Consider the following 17,310-nt stretch of genomic DNA (forward strand, 5'->3'; position numbering starts at 1 on the left):
AAATTGGACTAGAATGTTGGCATAAAAGATTTTCTATTTGGAGTATCTATTTCTGAGATATTTGTAGAAATCAAATTCCACATCAGTCATGTTTAGTTTTCTGTGTGGTATTGCTCTGCAGTTCAGTAACTTCTGTATGTACAGCTCTTTGCTCACACTATCAGTATTAGTTGACAAAGACAAACAAACAGGTCATATCATCTTTATAAAGGTTGAAATCACAAATTTTATATGCTTGAGGATGGTAAAGGGTCAGTTACCTTTAATTCCCATAAAGTAAAAATATGGTTCAAGCTATCAGCCTTTGATTTCTGCGAACTGGATTGCAGCATATGAAAGTGGACCAGATAATTTCTTACCAAACAGGTTTCCTAAAGATGAAGTTTTGGTAAGAATGAGGAGATCAAATCACATATTTATGTAACTATTTAAGCATGCCCATTTTGACAAATAGTGTTAGGGAAACTGGATTCCTACCTGCAAATGAATCGAGTTGGACATATATACCATATACAATAATTACCTCAAAGTGAATCCTATACCTTAATGTAAGTATTGAAAGTACAGAACTCCTAGAAGAAAACAGTGGAAAAACTTTTGACATTGGATTTGGCAGTTACTTCTTGGCCATGACACCGAAAGCAAAGATAACAAAAGAAAAAAATAAACTGAATTTCCTCAAAATTAAAAATTTTGCCTGCCTCAAAGGATGCTATGAGCAGTGAAAAAGCAACCAATGAATTGGGAGAAAGTATTTGCAAATCATGTGTCTGATAAGGGATTAATATCCAGAGTTTATAAAGAACGCTTTGAACTCAACAATGACAGAACAACCCAGTTAAAAGTGGGCAAAGGGCCTAAATAGACTTTTCTCCAAAAAGATATACAAATTGTCAATAAGCACGTAAAAAGATGCTAAGGTCACTGGTTGTTAGGGAAATGCAAATCAAAAGCACAGTGAGATATCAGTTCACACCCACTAAGATGACTGCCATCAAAAAGCAAAATAACAAAGTGTTGGTAAGAAATGTGGAGAAATTGGAACACTTTTGCCAGGTTGGTGGGAATAGAAAATGGTGAAGTTGTTATGAAAAAGTATGGCTGTTCATCAAAAATTAAACACAGACTTACTGTATTTTCCAGCAGTTCCACTTCTGGACATCTACTCAAACAAATTGAAAGCAGGGTCTTGAAGACATGTTTGTACACACATATTCATACCAATATTATTTCTAATAGCCAGAAGGTGGAAGCAAGCCAGATGTTCCTCAACTAATGAATGAATAAACAAATCATGTTCAGCAGAATGAATAAACAAAACATATTCAGCGTTAGAAAGGAATGAAATTCTAACACATGCTACAGTATGAGTGAACTTGAAGACAGTTTGCTAAGTGAAATAAGCCAGCCATAAAAGAACAAATACTGTGTCACTGCACTTACATGAGGTTCCTAACGTGGATATCTTGTGATGTCAACCCAAAAAAGCCAAGTCTTGAATGCAGTGTTAGTTGCTGATGAGCCAAGTTGGTGGTTTTTCCTTAGATCCTGTGATGCACTGTTTTCAGCGGAACAGAAAGGTCTCTTCAGCACCAAGTGTCTCACCCTCGCATCATTTCCTCCAGCAGATGATTAAGTCTGCATCCATTTCATCTAGCAAAGTTTAGAGTTTTGTGCCATTCAGCTGTTTGATGAGGTTAGTTTCATGCTGTCCCTTTGTTAAATTGTTAGAAAATAATGTGATGAATGGGCTTAAGCTTTTTGGACTTGCAAAATACTGAGTTTCCGTTGAATAAGAAGTGCACACTAACAATGACCATTGAGGGTCACATGCTAAATTTGACCAGTCTACATTAAACTTTTCGTAGAACACAGCAAAGAATCATTCTCTAGTGTTGTGCTTATTATGAATACTATAGCTGTAAGTTCTTTAGTCTCTTGAAAATCCTCCTCACTTCCATGAGTAGATATAACTATCTGTGTTGTATTACTTGTATCTCTCTGTTCTAATCAGCTGCCATTAGAAATACCGTAAACAACTTGTCTTTTTCCATGAAGTTTATTCTATAAGTTCTCAGACCTATCTTTACTACACTGAGCAACATGATTATTTACAGTTGGATTTAAATTTGTCAGTGCTTCATTTTTCACCATTTTTTGCCATGTCGCATAAAATATCTCTAAACTTACCGTCTCTAACTGCTTGGGGAGTATAAGCAATAAGTAGCTGCAGTTTATAGAAGCAGAACTCTGTGCTATCTATGCTGTACTTAGTCTCTCAGTCATATCCAACTCTCTGCAACCCCATAGATGGTAGCCCACCGAACTCCTCTGTCCATGGGGATTCATTCTCCAGGAAAGAATACTGGAGTGGGTTGCTGTGCCGTCTTTCAGGGGACCTTCCCAACCCATGATCAGATCCAGGTCTCCCACATTGCAGGCAGATTCTTTACCAACTAAGCCACCAGGGAATAATCCTAAACTCATTTATGTTCAAAAACAATCCCTACAGAAAATGTCAATCCTTTTGAAGTTTGTTCTTATTTCTTTTTTCCCCATAAATCACCTATATTTTTAAACATAATTCTCAACATAATTGTTTAATAATAGCCTCATAAACTTCCAATACCAATGTGCTTTGTTTACTAAACACATAGGAATATACTTAATTATTGAAGGGATATATATTTTCTTGAAACTTACCTCTCATCCCCCCCCCAACTTTTGATTGAGATGTGGATAAGAAATGATTTTACCTTCCTTTTAAAATCGCTTAAAGAAAAAAAAATAAAATAAAATCGCTTAAAGAAAATCAAAACCTCTCAGTCTACAGTATTGGAGTCATAGGAAGTGGTGGAGGCTGTGGCAGCTTGAGTGCATTGTATCTAAAAGATGCAGCTGCAGTTAACTTCCAGGTTAAAACTAACTTTTATATGAAATCACCCACTCAGTCTATAAATGTTGGTGACTAATGCAGAATAAACTGCACGGGCAGTGAAACACACGGTGAGCTCGTTCAGATGTGTGAGCAACAGTTTTCTTCTTCTCCCCTGAACCTTCAGAGTCAGCCTTTCCTCCGCCTCCTGGTCAGCCCAGCTGCCACTTCAAGGATAAGACTCAGGGATAAGATTTAAGATTTGCAGCTGTTGGTAGAAATTAAAGCTACCAATAAGAATATGACCTGCTTTTGTTTAGCTTTCTATTTATTGAAATCACAGTCTCCTCACTTAAAGGTACTGGAGTGAGCAGACAGATGGATCTAATAGAATACTGCAACAGGGGATGATTATCACTTTCCTTAAAAAAGTTAAACCATGGGACAAAGCCTGTTTTCATGAGCAATTATCTGTTTTTATTTTCATTAAGTTAAAATTAGTTTACAGTTCATTTACCTTAAATAAGTCTTTAAAAGCACACGAGTTGAATTTCTGAGAATTTGATGTTTTATCTGAACTGAAGGAGAAATGCCAAGCTTGATGCACCTGTCATTCCTCCTATGAATGACCTAAGGGAAAGGAGACTGCCCCCACCCTCCTCCACTACTGTACATCTTTTGGTTCCTGACACGGTAATGATTGTGGATTGGATTCAGGAACATGCCAACTGTGTTACCAGTGATGGGCAGTGTCAGAATCACTTAATAGTAATACAAGATTCTTAAGTGCTTTTAGAGTTTTAATAATTTTATAAACTAATGAAGAAATGAGGTTAAGTTTTGAAGTAGTTTTCCAGTTACTTAATTTTAACATAAAAATTTCTGGTCCTGGTTTGTTTTTCCAATAGAAGAAATGAAAAATTGAGATGTTTAAGCAAAAGGCTGTCAAGTCATCACACGCGTTTTCTGTCTCATCCACGCTGTAGGGGGAACGCAGCGACTGCCGCGTGCCATTGGGATGTCCCTGGCGAAAGAGCTCATCTTCTCTGCGCGTGTGCTCGATGGCCAAGAAGCCAAGTCAGTGGGCTTGATCAGCCATGTTCTAGAACAGAACCAGGAGGGGGACGCCGCCTACAGAAAGGCCTTGGACCTAGCAAGAGAGTTTTTACCTCAGGTATTTTAACTACATTTCTTTTTTTGCTCTTTTTTATAACCTTACAACAAGTTGACAAAACCAGCGATCGTCTTACCTACCTATAATGTCCTTTGCTTGCTTTCCAAGTAGAGAAGTGTACAGGTAGCTGTAAAAGTAGAAATCATATACTAGATTAGTATTAAGAGCCTTCAGAATTAAGATTTGAAGGTAATTCAAGGCCCTTACTGTAGCTGCACATTGATAATATATTATGTGCGTGTTTATCACATGCAACAGAGATTCCCAGCAACTTAAGTTGTTCGCCAGCTAGTCCTCCTGCCCTGAACGGTACACGTGGGCTTTCACACTGGATTGTCCCCAAACTGAAACGCAAATAAATAAGGAGCCCACAGTCCATTATGTCAAGCGAGCTTTCATTGAGATCACTTAACTTGAGATAACCTGCTTAAATAGCACCAGTTGTTTATCTTACTGTGTTTGTTTTCATGGTGATGGAAGCCTTGTTTTAACTCCTTTGTGCACAATCCACTTCTTCAGAAGTAGACTTCAAGTCTGGGAATCACTGCGCGTTTACTCACAGGTCTTAATCCTTGTGAGCAGTAGTATTAATAATAAACAGAGTGTCAAGGAACCTGTTTTAAGGGTTTCTTGGTTCTCTCACTCTTGCAGAAGTATTTTTCAAATAGTCCTTTGTTCGGAAATCATAGATTAAAGGACTTTTGCCAAGTAAACAATTAGTGATTTGTCTTTATTCCCAATGGATTGTAAACTTTTATAATCCCCTAACCATTTCTGGAGTCAAAAGTACTTCCTCTCTAACTCAATCAGTATTTGTAACCTCTTTTGAGGCCATGGGTTCTTTTGGGAGCTCTCATGAATCTCTCTAGAGAAATGCACGCACCCTCCACATTTGTTCGGGGCTCTGTATCTGGTTTCAGGAGGCATCCGTGGAGTTCTTTGTTGTCAGACAGAGCCCAGGTCTGCTGCGGCGCACCTGTCCCTGCGAGCTGTCAGATGGGGCCTCTCATTTGAGTTGGCTTCTAAAGCCACACTGCCTGGATGTCGGTGCTATTTCAGCGCTTCTCAGTTAAGTTAGGAGCTGTAAGCTCTTTCAGGGTGGGGCCCTTATGTACGTTCATTGCCTGGATGAGGTAACACACAGCCTTATACTCTGCATCTATAGAGAGCTAACACAAGACTTTCACTACTTTGAGATTAAGAAAAGCTCTCCTTGTAACTTTGGTATTGATGTTTCTTCAAAATATTAAGGAAACATCTAGCTAAAGAGAGATTAAAGGTGTACACATATCAGAAGTGATAGTTTAGCTCCATACAGATTTAGCCACTTCCTGTAGCTTAAAACTTGACGACCAGTACACGTCTCAGTTGAAGTAAAGCAGTGTATTTAAGGAAGGTTTGGGCGTAATTCCAGTTCTGAGATTCACAACCTCCCATGGTCCTTGGATGTGAGTGGTCAGCTCCCTGTTACAGATCTCCGCTGGGGTGGCGGGTGGCTCATTAGCCCCTTGGTGCCTCTGTGGTTCCATTCTTCATCTCACTCCTGAGAACTGGCTCTCTCGTATGCGATCTTGCTCACACACATGCGCGCTCTCTTTCTCTTTCTCTCTCTCTGTGCCCGCAGCTCACCCCACCCTAGAGCCTCCTCCTCCCCACCTCCAAACTGACATCTGACTGCACCCTGCCATGTGGTAAACCAGGCTGTCCTCATCGTCCCTTTCATCTGAAGGACACCCCTCTGAGAACATTAATTGCTAACATTATTTTTCCCCCAGCTGAAGGGAGATGTCAGATGACTTCGGAAAATGTGTAACTGTGAAACTATATGCACACAGAATTTGAGGTGGAATAATTTTTATTTTTAAAGATCTTGTTACTACATGATTAGTCTCTAAGTAATTAGGAAACTTTTAAACAATTAGGATTTCTGCGTGATTTCTGTATTTGTGTGTATCTACTTCTGTTTTTCTGAGGAAAAAAATAGTTTGTATATATAGAAGAGGCACTGGTTTCATATTTTAAAAAAGAAGCTAATTGAATAAGCGTTATATCTAATAGTGTTTTCATTTTCCTATTTCTCCAGTTTCCTAAACCTTGCTGCCCAAAGTGTGGTCTGTGGACCAGCAGTCCAGGCATCCCCTGGGAGCACCGCCCACCCCCAACCCTGAATCAGTGTCACTGTTTTAACAAGGGACCTAGGGACTTGTGTGCATATGGAAGTCTGGCCAGCATTTGTCTGGGTCAGCTGGTGATAAAAGTGAAAGGATAAAATTCTCATTGAGAGGAGTACTCTGTTTTGTTTTGTTTTATTTTGTTTTTTAGTGAATTGTTGATCTTAAAAAAAACTAGTACATACAAATTACATTTGGAAGAATTCTACCTAAGATACTTGCCTAAGTCTCAGAAAATTGCAGGGTCTTAAAATTTTTCAGCATATGATTTAGGAAGAAAATTTAGGTAGGTTAAAACTGATAACCGAAAAAAAAACATGCCATCATACATTTATGCACTTACTGGAGTCCTTTATTGTGCCTCTTATTTAGAACCTCTTGCATTTTAATTCAAAAGATGCTTTAAACTATACCATTGAATTCTAATTCATCGCTCATAACAATTTTCAGGAATTTTAAATATGATCAAATAAATTCCATCTGGAGGATTGTGGTTTTCTAAGATAAAACCTCCTCACAGAGGACTCTCAGTTTTGACCCTCACACATCTAAAGGACTCATTTGGACTTTTGTGTAATATGGGAGTACTGCCTGAAGGACATGTCTTTACTAGTACATCATCATTGTGATTAATTATTGATGCCCAGGGAAGAATAATACAGATCCACTACCTAAAACAGATGCTATCTGTATATGTGCTGCCAAAGCGAGTCAACAGATGCTATCTGAATTCCCATGTTAGTCAAGAGCGTCAGCCTCATCTCCAGCCCAGTTCAGTTCAGTTCAATCTCTAGTCATGTCCGACTCATTGCAACCCCATGGACTGCAGCCTGCCAGACTTCCCTGTCCATCACCAACTCCTGGAGCTGACTTAAACTCATGTCCATCGAGTCAGTGATGCCATCCAACCATCTCATCTGTTGTCCCCTTCTCCTCCTGCCTTCAGTCTTTCCCAGCATCAGAGTCTTTTCCAGTAAGTCAGTTCTTTGCATCAGATGGCCAAAGTATTGGAGCTTCAGCTTCAGCATCAGTCCTTCCCATGAATATTCAGGACTGATTTGCTTTAGGGTTGACTGGTTTGATCTCCTTGCAGTCCAAGGGACTCTCAAGAGTCTTCTCAAACACCATTTCAAAAGCATCAATTCTTTTGCACTCAGCTTTCTTTATAGTCCAACTCTCACATCCATACATGACTACTGGAAAAACCATAGCTTTGACTAGATGGACATTCGTCAGCAAAGTAATGTCTCTGCTTTTTAATATGCTGTCTAGGTTGGTCATAGCTTTTCTTCCAAGGAGCAAGCGTCTTTTAATTTCATGGCTACAGTCACCATCTGCAGTGATTTTGGAGCCCAAGAAAATTAAGTCTGTCACTGTTTCAATTGTTCCCCCATCTATTTGCCATGAAGGAATGGGACCAGATGCCATGATCTTAGTTTTCTGAATGTTGAGGTTTAAACCAGCTTAAACTTTCACTCTTTCACTTTCTCCTCCTTCACTTTCATCAAGAGTCTCTTTAGTTTCTCTTCACTTTTCGCCATAAGGGTGATGCCGTCTGCATTATCAGAGGTTATTGGTATTTCTCCCGTCAATCTTGATTCCAGCTTGTGCTTCATCTAACCTGGCATTTCACATGATGTACTCTGCATATAAATTAAATAAGCAGGGTGACAATATACAGCCCAAGCTTCTGTCAAACCACTGATGGGTATGCTAATTGTGCCAAACACTCTTACCTCCTTTTCCTTTTCCTACTTAACTTGTAGGGAGATTTGCTGAACAGTGGAAAGCCCTCTATTGGACACATGCCATCTGCCGACCTCTGAGCATCTAGTGTGCTGTGCTGCAGCATGCCGTGGGCCCTGCGTCCTATGGTGGTGCAGTAGCTTGTTAGAATTATGGTTTATTAATAGTTAAAAGCCTTGCATGCGTGCTTAGTCACTCAGTTGTGTCCAATTCTTTGTGGCCGTTTGGGCTATAGCCATGGGATTTTTCAGGCAAGAATACTGGAGTAGGTTGCTGTTCCTTCCTGTGGAAGATGTTCCCAGCCCAGTGATTAACACTGTATCTCCTGCGTTTCCTGCATTGCACATGATTCTTTACTTTCTGAGCCATCAGGGAAGCCTGAAGGCCTTGCAAATCTCCTAAAATGAATTTTCCGTCAGTTATCTTACAGGCATTGTTGCTTCTATGCTATGGATCCACCAAAGGGATTTCCTGAATTTGACTGAGATGTACAACATGATTTGCATAAATAATAGTTAAAATATGTTTTGTTTGAATTTTAGGGACCTGTTGCAATGAGAGTGGCAAAATTAGCAATTAATCAAGGAATGGAGGTGAGTTTCCTAAGCTTTTTGTTGGAATAGGTAGTAGAGATTAATTTAAATGAACCATTATTTTTTAATATTCTAAAATATTTACTGCTGTGATTACTGAAAGCTACTGAGGTGTTTTTTAGCTACATCAGTGATTTCATTCTGCTTATAGCTGTAGTTGATTCAGTATCATAATCACAGAATCCAGTAATTTCACTTATACCCTGCAGCGTATGACATGCTTATTATTTTTGCCATTGAGTTAATAGACTAATTGGCTAGTAGTTCATAGAAAACCAAAGCAAAAGAGTATTCTATGTATTCTCAGCACCAGTATCACATTACAAAAAACCATTTTTTTTCTAAGGAGAACTTCCTGTTGCAAAGCTCCTGCTAAGCATGGAGACCCTCTTTCACTTCTCCATGTGCTTTCTTCAGTGAGACACATGCAGACCCTGTAGGGAGCCCTGGGGTTCCTCTGGAGATGTAGTCCAAAGGAGCAGAGGCCCCAGGACAGGGGAGAGGTAAGCAGCCCAAGGGATCCCTGCAGGCACCCATTTACTTGGGCTTTGCATTATAGCAGTTGTATTTTAGGTAAATTATAGGAATTTTGAAGAAAGATACTTCTTCCTTACAGACCCAGAAGTTCTATATTTTCCTGCGCTTCATAGCAGTAAAACAAGGTTGAATTTGTTAGCAGTAAATACGTTTAAAAAATTTTTTTAAGGCATTTGATTGGGTTTTAAAAATTCTTTCCCTTCTCCAGGGGATATTTCTGACCCAGGGATTGAACCCGGGTCTCCTTCATTGCAGGCAAATTCTTTGCTATCTGAGCTGCCAGGCAATATATAGATATATCTTATGTGCTTTCTAAAGACCTCACCTAGATTAACTCGTTTGACCTTCCAACAGCCCCATCTGGCAGGTACTATAATTAGCTACTTGTTCAGAGGCACCTCTCTGAGGCAAAGAGGTTCAGTAACCTCTGTAAGCAAGGTTACACGGCTCGCATAGAGTAGAGTCAGAATTTGAACCCAGGCAAACTAAGTTTCTCGTGCTGCTCATACTTCTGATTTGCTATATTACATCAAAGAGTTCTGTTCTTTTGGAATAAGGTTGTTAAATTTGAATTTATATTGATATACCATATTTTTAAAAAGTAATTCTTGCTAAAATGAATTATATTTTTATTATCAGGTTGATTTAGTAACAGGATTAGCCATAGAAGAAGCATGTTATGCTCAGGTATGTGATAAAATCTCTAATTCAATGCAGATACCCCTTACCTTCTGTATAAGTCAACTAAATTATGTATCATGAGCAGATTCGAATCACGCCTATTACAAAATCATACAAATGGGTTGAAATTGTTTGTTTCTTCTCTTTAACTATCACCAGCTCTTGTGACTAATTCTGTTTCACTTAGTGATGACTCTTGTCTACATAATTTAGAAAACCTTTGGAATAGTTGTTAGTAGCATTTGTTCTGTAGATGTCTCTCTGGCTCCCGTTGTGTTTTCTGGGTGTGGTTTGAACCCTCACTCCAGACCAGAGAGATGGGAGAAAGGCAGCTTTGACCATGTGCCTCTTGGGAACATCAGAGTTTGAGACTCATTGACTTTTCCTGATGTTCTGAACCTTTTCTCCTACCCACTGAAAGTTTAGTAATTCAATTACATACAGTTTTCTTTTTTATACACAAATTAATAGGGCTTTTTGTAGAGGAACAAATCTTCCTTCCTCCCTTTCTTCCATCCTTTTTTAAATGAAAGATAATATTTTGTTTTAGGGCATGTAAAGTGGCACAAGAGTTTTGTTCCACCACCTTTTCTGAGAATTGGAAACTGTGTTAGCTCCCGTTTAAGCATGGCAGAGTCATGAATTAGAAGCAAGAGCTAGAGTGCTAACTCTGTTCAGTATATATAAATCGCCACCTGTCATTGATGAACGCATGCCATGAGTGAACTAAATTACAAACCTCTTACAAATGGACAACCTCAGAGTCTGAAGAAAAATTTTAAAAGCATATTTGGCCACACCTTATCAAATGTAAAGGCACAGGAATCATACAAAGTAGTCTGTCAGACCACAAGGGAATTAAACTAAAACTCAGTAGCAGAAAGATAGATGGAAGCCTACCTATTAATGGTGAGATTTCATCTTTTCAATAAGACTGAACAGGGTGCTTTTAAATGACATACGTCAAAGAAAAAGTTTCAAGAGGAATTAAGATATATTTTGAGCTAAATCAAAATGAAAATATAGCTTATCAAAATTTGTGGGAATACATCAAAAATAATGTTTGGAGAGAAATTTATAGCATTAAATGTGTATATTAGAAAAGAAAGTTCTGAAATCAGCTTATTAGAAATGCAAGAAAGGTTATTATTACTGATCCTGTTGACATTGAAAGGATAAAAGAATACTGTGAACTATGTATGGCCACAAATCTGATAACTTAAGATGAAATAGACCAATTCCTTGAAAGACAAAATATACCAAAATTCATACAAGGAAAAACAGATAATCTTTATAGTCCTGTTTTTTATACAGATTAAATTAATAATTAATAAGCTTCTGAAATAGCACCAGGCCCGGATATTTTTCACTGGTGAATTCTACCAAACATTTAATGAAGAAATTACACCAATTATCTACAGTCTTTTCCAGAAAATAGAAGCAGGGGGAACATTTCCTAACTTATTCCATCAGGACAGCGTGTGTGTGCGCGCTGGCACTTGAGTCGTGTCTGGCTGTCTGCAACCCTGCAGACTGTAGCCTGCCAGGCTCCTCTGTCCATGGGATTCTCCATGCACGAATCCTGGAGTGGGTTGTCATGCCCTCCTCCAGGGGATCTGAACCCAGGGATCAAACCTGCATCTCTTACGTCTCCTGCATTGGCAGATGGGTTCTTTACCACCAGTGCCATCTGGGAAGCCTGAGGACTGTATTACCCTCATAAACAAAACTAAAGATATTACAAGAAAGGAAAATTGTAAACCACTCTCTCTCATGAATATAGATATAGAAATTCTCAGCAAAATAATAGCAAACTAAGTTCAGCAATCTATAAAAAGAATTATGTGGTACAACCAAGTAATATTTTTTCCTCAGATATGCAAGGCTGGTTCAGCACTCAGAAATCAATATAATCCAAGCTAAAGAAGGAACTCTGGTGAAAGAAATCACTATTTAAATAAATAGATAGCTCGTATTCATGGGTAGCAAGACTCAATATTTTAAGATGTCACTTCTTCCCAACTTGATCATATGTGTAGTGCAATCCCAATAAAAATGCCAGAAAGTTATTTTCTTAATGCTGGCAAACCAGTTCTAGAGTTTGTATAGGAAGTGCAGAGACACAGGTTAGCCACCACACTAGTAAGGAACAAGGCTGGAAGAATGACACTACTCATCTTTAAGACTTAGAGTAAAGCTGCAGTCATCAAGAAAGTGTGGTTCTGGCAAAAATAAAGACAGACAGGCTAATGAAACAGAATAGGGAACTCAGGAATAGATTCATACAAATACAGGCAGCTGATCTTTGACAAAAGAGCAAAGGCAATTCAATGAAGAAAAGTCATCTTGAAAATCAATAGTACTAAAAGCATGCGGACATTCAACTACCAAAAACAAAAAGAATCTAGACATTGACCTTATACCTTTTACAAAAATTAACTGAAAATGAGCTATAGACTTATTTTTAAATGTAAAATGAAAAGCTATAAAACTTCTTGAAGTTAGCATAGTAGAAATTCTAGGTGACCTCAAGTTTGGCAGTGGCTTTTTAGATATAACTCCAAAAGTGTAATTCATGAAAGAAAAAAAATTTGTGTGTATTAAGATTAACTTACTACTCTGCAAAAGACACTTTGAAGAGAATGGAAAGATAAGCCATAGACTGGAAAAAATAATTTGCAAAACATATCTGATAAAGGACTTATATCCAAGATGTAAAAAGAACTTTCAAAACTCAAATAGCTTTTATAGTAAGAAATAGTACACCCATGGTGGATTCAAGTCAATGTATGGCAAAAACCAATACAATGTTGTGAAGTAAAATAAATAAATAATTTTTAAAAAAAAAGAAGGTATAAGATCTGAAGAGATACCTCACCAAAATAGGTATACGGAAGGCAGATAAGCATAAGTAAATATGGTCCACATCATATGACGTTAAGAAATGCACATAAGACAGGATTTCACAGTTTAGCCATTTCTTATATAATTTTACCACATGACCTAGTGATCATGCAATTTTGCATTTACCCAAATGAGTTGAAAACCTGTGTCCACACAAAAGCTACAGAGTGGTGTTTATTACAGCAGCTTTATAAAGCTGCTATTCCTAAGTTTTGTAAAGCTTAGAAACAACCACGATGACTTTCAGTAGGTGAATGGATAAAAGCTGTGGTATTAATATATCCATTCAGTGGGGTCTTTGTTACTCAGCAGTGAAAGGAAATGAGCTACTCTGCCAGGAAAAGACAAGAAGGAACCTTAAATACATATTGCTAAATAATGAATTTTAATCTTAAAAGTCCATACTATATGACTCCCAAGTATGTGACCTTCTGGAAAAGACATGGGGCGGGGGGAGGGTGGTCAGGGATGACTAGATAGAGCATTAGGGATGTGTAGCCAGTGAACTTGTTTTCTGTGATGCTGCAATTAATGGCAGATACATGACATTATGTGTTCGTCAAAACCCATAGAATATCCCTAATGTTACTATGGACTGGTTAATAATATTGTGTCAGTATGGGCTCATTAGTCATAACAAATATACCACATTAATAAAGGATGTTAATAATAGGGGGAACAATGAGGGGCTTGAGGGGAGTATATGGGAACTCTGAACTTTCTGCTTAGGTTTTTAGTAGACCTAAAATTGTCTAAAAAATAAACTCTTAATTGTGTTGAAGTATGTTTAATAAAATGGAAGAAAAAAATATATTGGAGTTAGAATGATAAATTTGTTCGTGTAATTTAAATTTTTCAGATGATTTTACAATTTTAGATTGTCTTCTAATTAGTTTCCTTAGATAAAGCTCATTAAACTTTTATAGTTGTTTCTCATTTTGGGCACAGATAACATACTGTTTTGCTTCTCTTAGACCATTCCAACAAAAGACAGACTTGAAGGTCTTCTTGCTTTTAAAGAGAAAAGGACCCCTCGCTATAAAGGAGAATAGAAGAAACACAAATCTTTAAAATGCCAGTGTAAGAAATAATACTCCTGAAAGTACCTTTCAGATCCATATATGCCTCAGCACCTGGAATTGCAGTGACCAAAGTGAAGAACGAGTTACCTGTGTACTGATTTAAGTATCTGGAGTGGGCCCATATGCGTACTTTGTTCAAATATGTATCATCATACTCATTCAGATTTGTAAAGCTAGCTGTGTATACTGTCAAAAACACCAATTCAAAATTAGGTATACATTTTTAAATACCTCCTGCATATGAGGCTTTCTGTTCTGAATTTTTTTAATGTGAATAATTTATATATTATACACTCTAGGAAAAAAATATTGATTGTATGTCTCCTGTGCTATAGTATAAAAATAAATTTTATTTCTATACACCAAAAATGTGAAGTTATACCAAATAAAGTTTCTAAGGGATTGTATATAATGGACCTACAGACTTACATCTCACACTGAAAAAGGAGTTGATAGGATTCTGAGTGAAAATTACCAAATATGAATAAAATTAGTGAAAAGAAAACCTGGAAATTTTCTCTTACCCCATTGTTTTTGTATTGAGTAAGTCATTGCATGTTGGATTTTAGAAGAATCCCCCTGTCCATTGCTGATTCTATCAGGTATCTGACCTCTTTATGTAGTCAGTCTTAGAATACAGTGTGGATGATGGAGAATTAATCCAGTCAGAGATTGGGGCCAAAGGCCTTGTACAGCCAACTGAAGGCCTGGAACAACCTCGAAGCCCTCCTAGCCAGTGGCCTGGCTCCCTGGCCTAACCCAGAAGTAAAATGGTGTACCAAGGCTGGCCCAGTAAAGTGCCTTGGTCCTGGATTAAGGGTGAAGCAGGGCTTGCTCTTTGCTTCCTTCTCCTTAGCTCTTTGCACCTGATTTCAGTAAGGAAAGAAGGTGAACACAGCAACCCTTTATCCCCCACCTAACAACCATCATACCTTTCTAACCCTGTCCAGGTAAGCACCTAGAGATGCAGGGGCTCCGGGGTCATGTGAGTTTATATGGCTTTGCCTGGGGGGCAGATAGGAAGTGTGTGGGAATTAGCTACGTAATTCAGCAAAAGGGAGATGAACAGTACGCTCCCTGAATGAATCTGAGCTAGCTTTATTTTGTATTCTTTTTATCAAACCTCACTGCTTTCTGGGGCTGCATCCCGGGCTGAGTCCAGCAGCACCAGCAAAGCCTCCCTTTTCTGGGACCCACCCGCTCCTGTTACTTGTCAGCTTTGGGGTGCCCCACCGTCCCCAGACACTGTAGCTGTGCTTCATTGTAGTGAAGTCAAGTTCACTACACTACACTACAGTTCACTACACTACACGTTCACTACAGCACGTGGGGGACTGCCTGTCTCATGCATTTCCATGCTCACCACAGCTACTTCGTTCCTGGAAAGCAAATATAGACTTGGAATTTTTGAAATCATCGAAACTTAGCTTTTAATTCGAGAAACTGAACTCTCAGTCTTGACTCTAAAATCCTTGAGAGAGAGAAGCATGAACTTACCCTCGTCTGATGGTGACCTTGCCTTGCCAAGAGGCAGGGCTGCTTACTGTTCACACCCTTGCGCTATGGGCAGCCCTGTGCCCTTTGTCGCCTTGGCCACTGACACGGTGCAGACCATGACATTTGCTGACTGATCAGCGTTGTATGAAAGTTTATTAAAATTCACATTCGGCTGTGGTGATTGTATCTGCTGGTGTGTACACTTTGCTGACAAAGTTGTACCATTCATTTCCTACAAGATAATTTGCAAATAAAGTGCTGGTCCTTGTTTTCGTGGTCCTTTAAAGGCATTACCGACTCAGTGGTCATGAGTTTGAGTAAATTCTGGGAGTTGGTGTTGGACAGGGAGGCCTGGCATGCTGCAGTCCATGGGGTCTCAGAGTCAGACACGACTGAGCAACTGAACTAAACTGAGAGGTTTTGGGACCATTTTTCTCTGTCCATGACATGTTCAAAGGCCACTTCTTTTCTGAATAGGAAATAATTATGTTCATGGGGAAAATTGAGTGTGCTGAGTGACTTGTCTCTCCTGTCTTAGATTTGTAGTCTGCTGCTGATTGAACACAATTTAATCTAACAAGTTCTGATTAAGTCACTGGAGTATATCTGAAAGCAAAGACATCCTCCTGTAGTTAACTTCCACGTGTCTGCTCAGCTGTCTCTACAGCCATTTGCATCTCTCTTGGTTTTCCCTTTAGCAGAGCAGTCTTGCTGGGGCGTGGTCCTAACACTCCACCCAGGTTGAGGTCCAATGGCTGGCTGTCGGGGAAGGTGGGAGAGCTGCTTTTTCCAGAGGGAGCACCTGCTCTGACAGATGAGCCCCGACTTCTTTTGTTTTCCTCCAGAATGTAGAGTGTTTTCAAGTCCTTAAACTGAAAACACGTCAAGTCGACACAGCAAGCCAGAAATGCAGTGGATGTAGCCATACATTCAGATGGAGTTAAAGGCGACTGAGAGGGAGGATGATTAACCAGGCACATTTACAATTCAGGGCAAAAACATTTCGTGTTATCTCAGAGCAGGAGACCTACTAGTTTTGAGGTAACGTAGTGCTGGTTAATTTATAACTTATCTCTGGAAGGAAAAGAGGTATCCAAGTTACAGAGGTTCTGAGTCAAGAGAGGACTTATAATCACGGCTGAGAGAGGACTCGGATTTCCTGTGACTCATTTTCTGTGATTTAAAGGGTCATTTCAAGTTTGTGTTGTTTTCAATAAAAAACACCTGGCTTTCCAGTGCCTTTTTTCCCCTTCTGGCTGTCAAAAAAATTGGCTTGTCATACAGTGTTAACTTTTCTGACAGTACATAGAATAGTGCTCTGGATACGGGCTAGAGTAATTGGGTGTCATTTTGTGGATAGCATAATTACAGAAAATGCTTGTTTTTCAAATGGACTCATAGCTGGCTACCCACTGGCCCATTTCCTCACTTGATCTCAACTCCATCTTCTAGTTAAGGGAGACCCTACATTTGTTTTTATTCGGGGTCCAAAAATCCTGACAGGTAGGCAAACATTTTAAATGTTTAATCCTTCTGTTATTGTTTGTCTACTCACCTAGTTAAATATCAACTAATGTGTGTGTTGACATTTATCGGATTTTATCAGAAGACAATAGAAATTTTCTCATATTTAAACAGGACTTGTACATGCATCACACACACACAAAAAATAACAGCATTTCAAAGTTACTTGATAATATTTTGATAAAATGAAGAGCTGTTCTTCTGTGTTGAGGAAACAGGTTATAGATTGTGAAATGTGGTTGGGGATATTTTGGCAGGTAGGAGGCTGAAACACTGCTCAAAATATTTGTGGATCTCAAGCCCTGAAAACTCGCTGTTTCAGATGTCTTTTGGGGAACATCCCAAAACTCAGCTACCCCTCAGAGGGCTGGCTCCTAATCATCAAACAGTTTGGTGCACAATGTTTGTTTTTCAAACCAAACCCCAGGGTAATACGAGAGAGCTGGGTACCTGAAGGGGAGAATTAAAGACCCCAAGGACCCACGAAGACACACACCTCTCATGTGGTCAGGGCCAGCCTTTGTAA

At 38.9% G+C, this 17,310-nt stretch overlaps 1 protein-coding gene across 4 annotated transcripts in view; it reads left to right on the plus strand.

Annotated features, from left to right (window-relative positions):
* AUH (AU RNA binding methylglutaconyl-CoA hydratase) overlaps positions 1-17,310 on the plus strand; it is a 192,935-nt gene that overhangs the window by 168,316 nt on the left and 7,309 nt on the right. For 3 of the 4 annotated variants that reach the window (XM_043452998.1, XM_043452995.1, XM_043452997.1), the window contains 4 exons: positions 3,862-4,049; positions 8,509-8,559; positions 9,736-9,783; positions 13,656-14,276. In XM_043452998.1, coding sequence (XP_043308933.1) covers positions 3,862-4,049; positions 8,509-8,559; positions 9,736-9,783; positions 13,656-13,733 — 365 coding nt within the window. In that variant the 3' untranslated portion in view covers positions 13,734-14,276. Of the gene's footprint in view, positions 1-3,861; positions 4,050-8,508; positions 8,560-9,735; positions 9,784-13,655; positions 14,277-17,310 lie in introns of those variants that run through there. The other variant, XM_043452996.1, reaches the window with a different exon arrangement.

The sequence above is a fragment of the Cervus canadensis genome, chromosome 30 (genome assembly GCF_019320065.1).
Source record: "Cervus canadensis isolate Bull #8, Minnesota chromosome 30, ASM1932006v1, whole genome shotgun sequence".
Lineage (NCBI taxonomy): Eukaryota > Metazoa > Chordata > Mammalia > Artiodactyla > Cervidae > Cervus > Cervus canadensis.